Source organism: Leptinotarsa decemlineata, unplaced genomic scaffold (assembly GCF_025532065.1).
Source record: "Leptinotarsa decemlineata unplaced genomic scaffold, Ldec_3_MD MMD2_tig00003736_RagTag_RagTag, whole genome shotgun sequence".
Taxonomy (NCBI): domain Eukaryota; kingdom Metazoa; phylum Arthropoda; class Insecta; order Coleoptera; family Chrysomelidae; genus Leptinotarsa; species Leptinotarsa decemlineata.
In genome coordinates, this window is record NW_027412593.1 from 476,776 (window position 1) to 490,104 (window position 13,329).

At 38.1% G+C, this 13,329-nt stretch overlaps 1 protein-coding gene across 1 annotated transcript in view; it reads right to left on the reverse strand.

The window, feature by feature from the left end:
- Positions 1 to 13,329, reverse strand: part of fw (CUB and Sushi multiple domains furrowed) — a 117,764-nt gene that overhangs the window by 18,928 nt on the left and 85,507 nt on the right. Inside the window, exons 8-13 of the mRNA XM_074178231.1 lie at positions 9,248 to 9,546; positions 5,432 to 5,666; positions 4,119 to 4,292; positions 3,880 to 4,059; positions 396 to 635; positions 150 to 329 (exon numbers count right to left, since the gene is read on the reverse strand). Coding sequence (XP_074034332.1) covers positions 150 to 329; positions 396 to 635; positions 3,880 to 4,059; positions 4,119 to 4,292; positions 5,432 to 5,666; positions 9,248 to 9,546 — 1,308 coding nt within the window. The remainder of the gene's footprint in view (positions 1 to 149; positions 330 to 395; positions 636 to 3,879; positions 4,060 to 4,118; positions 4,293 to 5,431; positions 5,667 to 9,247; positions 9,547 to 13,329) is intronic.

Below are 13,329 nucleotides of genomic sequence, written 5' to 3' on the forward strand. Positions count from 1 at the left end.
CTTACACCCCTCTTGAGCCGAAACTTGTGCGAGCTGAGTTTTAACGAGGTCCTATATTTTAACGTGCGATCCTCAGTAGACATTTAGGTACTTTCCTCAGAAATCATTTAAGAAACATACGCGTGAAACAGTCATTGAGAAAAGTTTACCTTTGCATTTGGGGGAGTCGGAGCTCCAAGTTCCATTTTCCTGGCAGAACCTCCGTGAAACCCCGTCCAGCTCGTAGTTGTCATCACAAGTATATAAGGCCAAAACTCCGTAGTAGGTAGCGTTTGATGGCAGCATAATCTTGGCGTTTTCCACTTTTTTTGGAACGCCGCAGTCGACATCTGAAAATTATGGTTTATTCATGAGTTTATCCCTCACAAGATTTTTTTTCCTACTAATAAACTTACATATGCATTGCGGCACATTTCCGCTCCACTTTCCAGTGTCCTCACACGTACTCAGTGGCTCTCCAACAATTTTGTAACCCCTTTCACATCTATATTTCAAAAGGGCGCCAACTTTGTAGGAAGTAGCACCAACATTTGTAGATTCTGCTGTTCTTATCAATGTCCTGCCATATATTCTGTCATTCCCGGTAACAGATAGAATGCTGTGCTCTGCCAAAACTGGTTCAGGGCATCGTATCTCTGAAATTTAGGAATAAGCCTGTTTAAACTTAATTCTAATGTATAAGTGAATACAATGTCACCATAGAGCTTTCATTAGAAATTTGAAATGACGGAATGAAGTTATAAAACGATGTTTGGCATAAAAGTTTTAGGCATGAATGCATTAGGTGTTTCTGAAATATTTTCAAAAATGAGAATTGAAACTTTCTATGTTTCTACCACTTCCATTTGTAACTAACGTTACTGCAGTTTTGTCCCGTAAAGACATTCTCAAACTTATACATTAAACTTAACTTGAGTACCTGAATATTGTTTACCTGTGACAACGTGGATACGCTAATTTGAAAACCGGTGAGTAAACTAGATCGATTTGATCATTTAACAGGTTGCACCTGCAATGTTTATGCTTATGAATTTCCAAGGATTTCAAATAACTGAGTTTGCAACCCTTCCTTGCATAGGGGGAACTTGTGGTTGCATCCCAAGGAATGGTTTGGAAACGCCGAATAATTTTTACCTAGTCTGAAGGACCTTTCATGTGCAGCATACCGTTTTGAGAAATTTCGGCCACATTGTCCCACATAAACACTAATACACTGTGGACACAGATTTCTCTAACTTGTCCACTTTATCTTTGGCATTGTCAAGGAAATTAGATAACCTGGCAAGTGGTTTATTTCAAAATTCGGTGTATGAATTTTAACTCATACTTTCTGAACGAAAGGAAGTGATATAACTAACAAGCGACCCGCCCCTGCTCCGCCCCGGTGCAATGCTGATACTAAATATACATATAAACGCCTGCGATCGCCACTAGGCATAAATGCCTATAGGACGAAGCGCGGCCTGCGACGCGCTATTTAAAGGAACGCGCCGTAGGCCTCCCGGCCAGTACCGCCGCAACCGCTATGCACCTGCGTTTTAAATCTGTAATATCTTTGAATATATTCATTTGAATTACAGGCTGTAGAGGGCCACACTGATCTATATTAAATGCACAATGTATTCAAGGTACTTAATTGGATAATTAATGCTGTATTGCTTTAAATCGCTTCGTAAATAAGCCATTATTTCTCGAGGATTAAAAATGGTTATTGTGGGTTATCCCTAAGAGATAGACATATATAATTGCTTGTAGACCTTTTAAAAGTGTCCAATACTTTAGTACATTTTTGATCTGTCTAGTAGGGTTCACATTAGAAAACTCTAAAATTATCAGTGTTTCTTTACTATATTATGCTTGTTATATACATATAAACCTTCCTCTATCTATCAAAAATCCTCATCAAAATCCGATAGATAGAGATCCTTGATAGACGAAAGCTACTTTGTTTTATACTATACAGTGTGTAAAAGCCAAATGAAATAAATTCATTATTTCGGTTACTGTACATATTTAAAAAAAATCCCGAAATACTTCAAATTTGAATTATATAATTTGACATTCTTCAACGGCTACCCCTACCTTCAACCCCCGTCGAATGACAGGTACAATCCCCAATTTTTAAAATGGGAAGTTTAGGCTTGTGATATATCTTTTGAAAGGTCTCTTCATTTTCTATTCAAAAATAATATCGCTTTTAAGTTCATTGCAACTGTTGAGATAAAATAAATAAAATCATGTGGTTACCGAAATTCGATAAAATACACTCAAATACTAAAATGTAATGCAAAACGTAATGAAATGTGGAAAACGAAAAAGAACTATGGATGTTAATGAAGAAGATGTTCAAAATGTTCACCGCGAACGTCTTGGCAACATCCTAATCTCAATTAAAACTGTCTTTTAACATTATTTAAAATATCAGGCATGACCGACTTAATCGCAAGCGTTATTCGTTCTTTTAAGTCATTCAAATCTGAAGGCTTAGTTTTGTACACATTGCTCTTTACATATCCCCATAAAAATAAATCTAATGATGAAAGATCAGGTTGATCGCGCTGGCCATTCAATCGATTCTCGCCTCCCTATCCACCGATTGGGAAATGTTGTATCGAGGTATTGCCGGACTTGGTAATGTGATGATGCCAAATAGTTCCAAATAATTATCGCCATTTAAGTTGCCCTCAATGAAAAAGGGACTAATGATATGGTTTCCTACAATCCCTGTCCAAATATTAACCTTTTAAAGCTATTGCGTGTGTTTTTCTCTCATCCAGTGAGGATTTTCCGTTGACCAGCAGCGGCAACTTTGCCGATTGGCATGACTGTTAATAACTAAGTACACTCACCAGAAAACATAAAGTCATCTAATTGGATTATATTGTTATCCAACATTTCCATCATTTGCTAATAAAAATAAGTTCTTCTATTAAAATCGTCTTCCATGAGCTCCTGAGTAGGCATCATTTTATAGGGATGCATTTTATTTCCTTTTAATATGTTTATTATCGATGTATGGCTAATAACATCGAATGTAGTGGATGCCTGTCTACTCGATGTATGATGGTTTTCCTCAAATTCAAGCGTCACATCTGATTTGAGTTCATCACTCATTGCATTGGCAGCTGCTTTTTTTATCTGCCCCACATAACCAAGCTCGCGAAACTGATTCTCTGTTTTGCTTATTGTTCCTTGAGATATGGGCGATAAATTAGGAAATTTCTTATGGAATAGGCGAGCTACTTCCTGTTGTGTTCGGGTTTCACCCCGTAACCAATCAATTGTAAAACTGTTATTTTACGCATTTCCGTTAATCTAACCATTTGTCAGACTTGAAGTTAACGAACTTTAAACTTGAACTAAAATACTGACAACTATTGTTGTAACATACAAAACAAGTTGACAAGGCGTTCTAAACTAACGTTGCCATGGAAATTATTTACGGTTTTTTAAAGGATACCATATAAAAAGAACATTGCTATGGTTTTTGCTTATTTTCTTATTATCAATACCTCAACATGAAATAAGTTTTGAGTATATTGCAATAAGTTTTTAGTGTATTTTAACTAATTTCGGTAACCACATGATTTTAATTTATTTTATCTCAATTGTTGCAATAAAGTTGGAAGCGATAACATTTTTGAATAGAGAATGAAGAGACCTTTCAACCGATATATCACAAGCCTATACTTCTTAAAAAATTGGGGGTTGTACCTATCACTCGACGTGGGTTGAAGGTAGGAGTAGTATTATTCCGTTAAAGTATGTCAAATTATAATTTAAATTTGACGTGATTCGGGATTTTGTTGAAATATTGACCGTAACCAAAATAATGAATTCATTCCATTTGGCTTTTACACACTGTATAGTGACAATTACCTTCACATTTAGGTTCCGAATCAGACCATTCTCTGCTCTCAAGGCATATTCTCTTTGGTACTCCATTCAGTCGATAATTCTTATTGCAACTGTAGCTTATTACACTATTCAGATATGTCGTTTCATTAATGTATTGAACGTCCCCATTGGACACATCAGAAACTTTTCCACAATCGATATCTGAAATCAACTTGGTTATATTTCGGGAAATTATACTCCTTGAAGCATTATATACTTACATTCACAATTGGGAATGATCCCTGACCACTCTCCATCAGTGTTGCATACGTGTGTTGATTCGCCAATCATAATATGACCGACCTCGCAATTGTATTCGATGGTAGAATGGACGTTGAAGTCATAACCCACAACGTAGCTTCCAGCAGGTACTTCTGGTTCTTCGCAGGTGATTACTGTAAAACATTATTGAAATACTTTGTCAAACTATTTTCCGGATTCATCGGCCGCAATCTGCAGGCCAGGCGTTTCGTCTAGTTGTCCTCACAGCAGATATTGCATAATTTGGTTTGGGCCTCGGGTTCTATGAGTGGCCAGATACGTGTGCAGTTGAGTGCTGGCAGCTAAACTTTACTAATGTTAATTATCGCATCCTTTTTATTGATAGTCCTGAGTTCCAGATGCGATAACTCGAGAGACCTTCTCTGAGTACACCTTTCCTACTTCTGATTTATGGCTTTTTCCCAGCGTGGTTCTAATGTAGATTGATTCAGAGCTACAAAGGGTCAGGTAAACTCTCTGGGATTTTCTAGTACACTAGATTGAGAGTAAAAGCTTCAACTTCTCTTTATTCAAACGACCCAATATACCGTCTTCATGTCTGTTCACTGGTACATCCAAACTTCAGTTGAGATGTTTCCGACGGAAATGGTCATAACATAGCCAAATTCGAGTGAACAATACGATCTAGGAAAAACAATGGAAAGGTAACTCCAAATAAGCCTGTCAATGGAAAAACTCTCCTGACCTATGTGAAGAATGTTACGGACCTGATCAGGAGGTTTCTTGAAATCGATAGTTAGGCCAACTGAAACCATCAGATACATTGAGTCAAATAAGGACCTCAAAGGGTCTTTAGCCACATCGGGGGTTTATCAGATAGCTGTGAATCAGTCTACACTGGAATAACGAGAAGAAGTATGAGTTATCGACTCTCTGAACATAATAGAAATTATTGCCTGGGTCATACTGCACTCAACTGCACACGTATCAGGTCATTTAATTCAATCAAAAGAAATGAAATGATGAAGAAGAAATGAAGACCCAAACCAATACTGCATGTATCTGCTGTACACTTTGTCCGTTTCCTCATCGACTTTGACAATGTCTAAAGACGAAACGAAAACCTGAAGACCACGGTCAACAAACACGCAAAATATCTCCAGCTATGAAAGTTCATACTCTTATAAACCTAATTAAACATCGGCACGAGTAGATAGGCTATGAGAGTTCTGATCCATCAACCGCTTTATACGCCATCTATGGAATTTTTTCAGAACTACATCAAATCATTATTGCTAAACTCACAACTTACATTCGCAAGATGGGGCGTCTGACGACCACTTTCCCTCTCTGTTGCACCTCAGTGTTCTTTGACCATTCATCCAGTAATCTGGTGCACATGTGTATTCGGCTATGCTACCAACGCTGGTTGTGTCGTTGATGAGAGCATATCGCCCATTATCAATGTTGGGGGGAGAGCCACAATCGACGTATTTACACGTTGGTGCCTTTCCCGACCATTCTCCTCCAAGGTGGCAGGAAATAACCTAAAAAACGAATGAAATTATTTGTGTGCTAAGGGAATGAAGAATACGATCATGGTCCAGCTTACTTCACGGAGTCTCACATGTCAAGAGTAAGGACTATTTATTTTTTACCAAAACAAGCATGAAGGCGATCCCGAGCTCGCGACACATGGAAGATGAGAGGAGAGCCGTATCATCGGCATAGGGAGACACCTTCAGACGCTCGGACCTCGGAGGGTGGCTGGTGTAAAATGAGTATAGCGTGGGAGAGAGCACAGCTTCCTGTGTCACTCCAGCGAGGATCTCCCTGTTGTCAAACAGGGAGCCCTCTAACCTGAAATGTTCTGTCTTTCAGGAAAGATCCAATCCACCGGATCAGGCCCCGAGGCAGGTCAAACGCGACTAATTTGTGAAGAAGGCTTTCGTGCTATACGCGGTCAAAGGCCTTTGAAATGTCTAAGAGGACAACGTGAACTTTCAATTATTGTTCAGCTCTTCGATGGTGTTTTTGACCAGTCTCAGAGCCTGTAACTCGGTGAAGTGCTCTCTCGTGAAGCCGAATTGTTTGTTGGGCAGAACATTTCGGTTCTCAACTTCTTCGTTGAGCCTTTGCAGGATGATTCTTCCAGCCAGCTTAGTCGTCGACGAAAGAAGACTGATCGGGCGATAGTTTTGCGGGAACAGCAGGTTCTGATCCTGTTTCGAGATCATGACGACGATCGTATGCTTCCACCTTCTGGGGAAGTATCTGAGAGCCAACGGACTGTTTATGATATTCAATAGGTTTACAACGCAGTTGCACAAATGCATTGCAGGACTCAACTCTCCTTAAAGGACAAGCCTGAGTGAGTAAGGACGCTGACATCTTCGCTCACGAAGACACCATCTATAGGAACGACAAAGAACTCAATCCTTGATTATCAACGGTAAACAGGACTGTCTTATTCACTCAGGCTTGTTTTTAAGGACAGTTGAGCCCATAAATGCATGTGTGGTTCAGCCTAGTACCACTGACGGGTACTATGGCGGGTCCAAAAGCGTTGTCTGGTATTGAAACATAAATACTACGTTGTTTGGGAATTTCTTTAGTTCGGACTTCCATTGTCTGATATTATATAAAATAATTTGAAATCCCTGAAAGAACTAAAAAGAAGAATTAAAAATTAAAGAAGAAGAATAAAAAAGAATAGCTGAAAATAAAACAATTATATTAAGCAAAAAACCAAAGTGAGCTGACTATTTATAGGTCATTTGAGTCAGCTTACGGAGGAATTAGTCCAGTCATCACCCGAAGACGATTGTGGATACTAACAATCGAAACGTCTTGAAGTAACATGGCTTGGAATCTCTTAACTTTTTAATTTTATTTTAATTTCTGTTCAATTTTATCCATTTTTTTTGTCTGTTATTTCACTTTTATTTCATTTCAGGTTTTTTGCTTAATATAATTGTTTTTTTTCTCAGCTATTCTTTTTTATTCTTCTTCTTTAATTTTTAATACTTCTTTTTATTTCTTTCACGGATTTCGAATCATTTTATATAATATCAGACAATGGAAGTCCGAACTAAGGAAATTCATCATGAAACATTGTCGATCACCTTCAAACTCACGTTGTTCGGGCTTTGATTTTCAACTTGTTGCCTTGCATTGAAAGTTGTCGATCACATAAATGGTTTGAATTGAAGGGGTTATGTAACACATAAATGGTGTTTTCGTTAGTGGAAATGCACTGTCTAGTGTTGAATCATAAATTAATTGTGTTTGAGGTCTGTTTTCCAACAAGTACTGTTCAAAAACTATTTTTATGTAGCATACATGAATATTTTTGTGTTTTTCTGGCAAACACGGATATTGGGAAGACTGTTCATAGTAAGCTTTAAAATAAAGGAAAATAATCGTAGATTTCAGTATCAAGAAGGTATTCGAATAATAATTTGCCTCGTCGTGATAGTCTGTCAGCCTTTTGGAGTTGATTATTCTTTACAATGAAAGTCAGACCCTGGTAGCAGGGGATATAGTCTGTGCTTGCCCCGTCGCAGACTGGATCAGGTTTTCTGCGTTTGGCCAAGTCCCACTCTTGCCAGCTGATGTTAATGTCACTCACCAAATAAAGTAATCAACTTCGTGAAGAAGCCGGATTCATTTGGTCGAGTATGAATGAATCCTTAGCGGGTTGTAGAGGAGGGGCCAAATTTAATCACTTACTTTATACTTACTCACCTACAATGTAGGTTAGTGTAATTAAAATAAAAACCGGCTTTCAATCTTAAAACTACTATATTCTATGAAAGAACATGATACAACAAAACAGGAACCAAAAGAAAATAATAATCTAACCTTAATAATAATAATCTAACTTAAAAAAACTAAAATTTTGTGCTACTACCTACTATGGAGTGTTGAAAAAATGATATCTACCTACGAAATTTATATTTTTTTTTCGCATTGAACGGCTTGATTCCTGCTCGAACTCTACACGCTTTTTGATCACCTTACGACAGAAAAATAGTTGAAATCGATTCAATCGCCCGGTTTCCGTATTGAACTCCTTTTTTTGTAGCACTTGACTCCGCTTGACGAAATTCTCCCTTTCGACTCGTCCGCGAAGCTTCTATCGCGCCGACTGTTTTCATAAAACTCCCCTCGACGGCTCTCTTCAACAAACTCTCAAGAAATCGCAGTTACCCTGACATAATTTTTTGTTACCTTTCTCGATCAATCGCGAGAGGTTCTTTATTCCTCAGTTGATCTCGATTTGCAAAACTTATCATTAATTAACCTATGGCCCCTCCTCATTTAAGATGGTTCAGGGGAAAAACCATGTTTCGCTTAGCTAAGCGGTCTGTAGATACATGGTCTGAAAGCTGACATATTTTTGTCTCCCTTTTGCCGGTTACAATACGTGGTTATTCTGACTACGCGTCCATCGAAAAACCACAGCTGGTTTTTATAAACATTTCATGGCTGATAACCGATAAATGTTTGCTTCGATGGTGTGATTCTCCGACATCGTTAACTTTTATGAGACACCAAGCATGGCGTTTAAATTTCTGAAGTAAAATGAATTTTTCTATTCTCCAAAAAGGAAATACTAGAATACGTAGCCTTCGCTAGGCATAACACAGTCTCTCTCTCTCTAAATTAATGCTGCCACCCATTTTTTGTCGATTTTTTGTTTTTGATAAAAACAATATAACTTTTTATTGTCGCCTCCTGTTCGCGAGACTTTTTGATTTTTTCCACATATATATTTATTGGGTCGCCTCCTCTTCGGGAGACCTTTGGCTTTTTGAATTCACATTTATGGCCTCCTTTATATGGTTATCCGAACCACCCCGGCCTGGATACCGGTGTGAATAAAGGGGGCCCTCACTGAACATTTTTGACTAAACTTCCACATAAACTTTTATATATTAATGACTTTCACATAAACAATCACAACATATATAAAAGTCCCGCGATAGCACATGGCATCGGCGTACCTTCTTTGTGGACGGACGTTATCGGCACGTCCGTCCACTACCACGGCCACCACGAAACTCCCATTACACAATCAATAATTTTTGATTATCATACCTTTGAACAATGGAGTGAAACTCACCTCTTCTCCAAAAATAATATATCCTGGATAACAGACATACAAAGCTGTGTCCCCTGCTCTATGACCCGTAACAGTAACTTTTCCACCATGAATGCTTGGGGGATCCTGGCACCAGTCGAATAAACATAGTGGAGTAGAGTTTGTCCATTTTCCATCATCACCGCAAATCCTTACTTCGTGCCCGATGAGCGTATAATTTTCGTGACAGGTGTAAACAGCCTTGGATCCATAAGTAGTTATCTGATTTTCAATGGATACTGATCCATGATCTAGACCGGGAAGATCGCCACAGTCTAGGTCTGTTGATAAATAATAATTTTAGATTTTTCGATATGGAGTTGGGAAGTTATAAGAATATAGTATAGTTATAAGTTATAAGTATCTATCTCGTAATATTCTTCACACTTGCAAAATATGAATTTCTTCCAAAACTGGAGTTTAAGCCGGAGCTGAAAAACTTTAACAGTCTATTGAGTATGAAATTATTTCAACTGAACAATGATAAAATCTGGCTCCCTATACTTAATTGCTCTCAAATCAGGTCAAAAAGGTCAAAGGACAAAAAAAGACTCTGAAATTATTCTATTGGTAGTGAGTGTGGCTTCCTTTCTGCCAATTGGGTAGTACCTGCTTTGGGGACTATCAGAACACTTTGATAATCGCAGAAACCGCAGAAACGTCCCTACACCAAGGCCATCCAATCCATAAAATAGCTTCGACGCAATTACGTTAGGTTAGGTTAAGTCCAAAGTGAGTGTCCTCCACCGCAACCCGCAAGAGTTTATGGTGGCTCACACCTAATCACACTCTACCAAATGAACCAAGCTTCTTAACGAAGCCGATTATTTTGTATGATGAGTGGTCTTTCAGGTCAGATGGTAAGAGTACGGCTCTGCCGAAGTCTAAAAACCTGATTCAGTCACCAGCGGGGCAGGCACAAAGTATGTGCACTGTTGTTTCATCATTTTCCAAACAAAGGCGACACACACTGTATTGAGACAATCCGAGTCTCTGCATATGATGATTCAAATGACAGTGACCTGTAAGAAGGCCTGTTAGACATCGTAGTTCATCCCTACTGCAGTCCAACAACTGTTTGGTATCAAGCTTTGGAGGGTGAATAAACGCCTTGGAGTGAGCCAATCCTGGAAGATTCTGTCGGGAGTCCATAAATCTTCTTGACATCCAGGTGTTCAATATTTGTTTGGCAAAGCCTAAAACGATGCCAATGACAGGTTCTGGTCTGATGAAGCTACTTGTATCACCTTCCTTTGCAAGTGAGTCAGCAGCCTCATTGCCTTCCAGGCCAGTATGGCCAGGAATCCAGACCAGAGATAATATTTTAAGTCTTCCTATCAGGAGAGTCGTTTTTGGCAATTTACTACTAATTTAGATGTTGCTCGGTAAGAGCTAAGAGCTTCCAACGCCGCTTGACTGTCCGAGGATATTTTTATTGACTTGTGTATGAGGTTGGATTCTTCCAATCTCTCCGAACACAATTCAATAACGTAAATTTCCGCTTGAAATACAGTCGCAGGTTGATATCTCTGTCCTGGATCTGCGACTGAAAACACCTGCACCGGAACCGGAAGGTGTTTTTGATCCATCTGTGAACCAATAACTATCTGCTCTTAATATTTCCTTCTCCCGGAGGATCCAGTCCTCTCTACTCGGAAACAGTACTTTATAAGGCAGTTTGTAGTTAACAGTTGAAGGCATTAAGTCAGAGGTCATTTACAGAATGATGTGACTTCCAGTGTCAACCAACAGTCTGTTGTACTCTGCATTAAATTGATTTGTGCAATTGGCAATATGCACAAGTCCATATGCAGTCCATCTAGCCTCTCTCTCCAGAAAAATGTGTAGAGGAGGTAGATCTAGAAGGATCTCCATGGCCGCTGACGGTGTGGCACTGATGGCACCATTGAAGGCCAGACAAGCCTGTCTTTGTGAGCCAGAGAGCCTCACCTGGGCCGTTTTCTGTAAAGTCTTCGGCCACCAGGCAATTGCATCATAACTGATCATTGGTCTGACAATCATCACATAAATCCAATGGATTTGTTTGGGACCTAAACCCCAAGTTTTACCACATATCGTTCGATATGTTCATAGATACTGGCTTTGTGTAAAACTTTTTCAAGTGAGCGTTCCGGGTGAGTTTTTTATCAAGGACAATGGCAAGATATTTCACTTCCGTACCAAATGGAATGACCTCACCATTGATGACGCAATTAACTCCGTCAACTTGGCTGGTGAAACGCGCGTTGAGAAGAGTATTACACCTCTGGTGTTTGGGAAATGTTCTGGATTTATTCTACACCAGAGGTTCCAGTTCTACATTTTGATATTTCATTCGTCTAACAACCATGTTTAAGCGTCGAAACGACCTTTTTCTAAACTTTGTAACGAAGGCGGTTTGAAATATTGCAGCTTTTTTTGCCTGTTTTGTAATTTGTCTTTTGAGTAATGAGATTTGATTTGTTTGAAGAGCAGACATCTTGTAGCACTTTCATATATTCTACGTTAGAACAAAACAAAAGCACTGAGCAGAAGTTGAGAAACAAAACAAAAACAAAAAAAAGTGAAATAGTGATAAGTGACAAGTACATATTTTCAAAATATTTTGATTGTTTGAAAATTCAGTGATGTATATTATGAAAAATGAATTATGGTAAATGAACCCAAACGTATTGAATCACAGGAAGGTGTTGAAGAATAAACATTTAATTAACTAATTAATACAGTTTATTGTATGATTATCACTATAATGGGTTTTACAAAAACCTCGACACGAAGCCATACAATAGCTTCGTCAAGTATGCTTATGCTTGAGGAAGCTATTGTATAGCGAAACACAAGTCGCGGTTTTTGTAAAACCCTTTATAGTGGAAATCATACAATAAACTGTATTAATTGGTTTTAATATAGATTTTCATCAAGTATCGGCCAGTTCTATTCAATTAAATATTTAATTGAAAAATTTATCAAATTTTAAATTAAACACCAGTGATTCAGTAACAAATTGATTCTATACGTTTCTATACCCATTTTATACGTTTCAAAAATAATCCAATTTATCGTCAAAACGATGCCATCAGATGAATGAATGACGTTACCATTAGCTGTAATTTGTATCGAAGCTAAAAAATGAAAGTACATTGGGATGATTTAGTATTGAAATGAAATGTAAAATTGATTACACTTTTTGAATAATTCTTTCAATGATGTAATTTTTTGAAGATGATGTTATGTTTCTTCGTAGGTTTGACAATAATTGAGTACACCCTAAAGTTAAACTGAATTTATCCCACTGCTTCATTGACAATACAACACAAACAATTCAACTGAAACTTCAAACTAATACTTGAATGTCTATTGCCTTATGAGATCACTCCGTACGGCACTTTCAACTAGACTTCCTGATCTGCTTGTTGGTAGTGTTTATATATCGCGATGGAAGTCTCTGGAAGCTAATAGCAAAGTCGCTGGATGTCTCTCGAAGTGACGCTACATCTAAAACGATCGCAAAGCGCAAGTTGAATTAAGCGCGACCTTGACCAAGTCATAATCGATTGACGACGTCCAGCGGCGGCCAGTTTTATTTTGTTTAGGGAATGATTGACAACAATAAGATCGAAAATTAGCTGAAGTATAAGGAAGATTTCGGGAAACAAATATTAATAAAAAAATTTATGTAGTTTGAAACTACAAGTGGTATTTAGATTGTTTTTAATAAATTTATTATTATCACAATTTATTGCGGAAAGTACCTACTCTTGGAAAGTTTTGGAAACTTGAGAAATATAATTCACCGTCCAACTACTCCCACTTCTTCTCAATCGAAGTTAAAATATAAATGAAAGGTCTTGGATACTGGGAAGAGCAGAAATGTTATATCAATGAGAAGTATTAGAAGACCACTGATATTTACAGCTGAGAACAAATGAAGGTAATAAGGTCAACAAGTAAAGGTAATGAGGTAGTACCAAACAGTAGATTCATTTTCATTTATCAATGAGTAAATATAACCAGTTACACCTAGCTTGACTCCAACAGTACTATAAGTACTACATGGGCTCAAA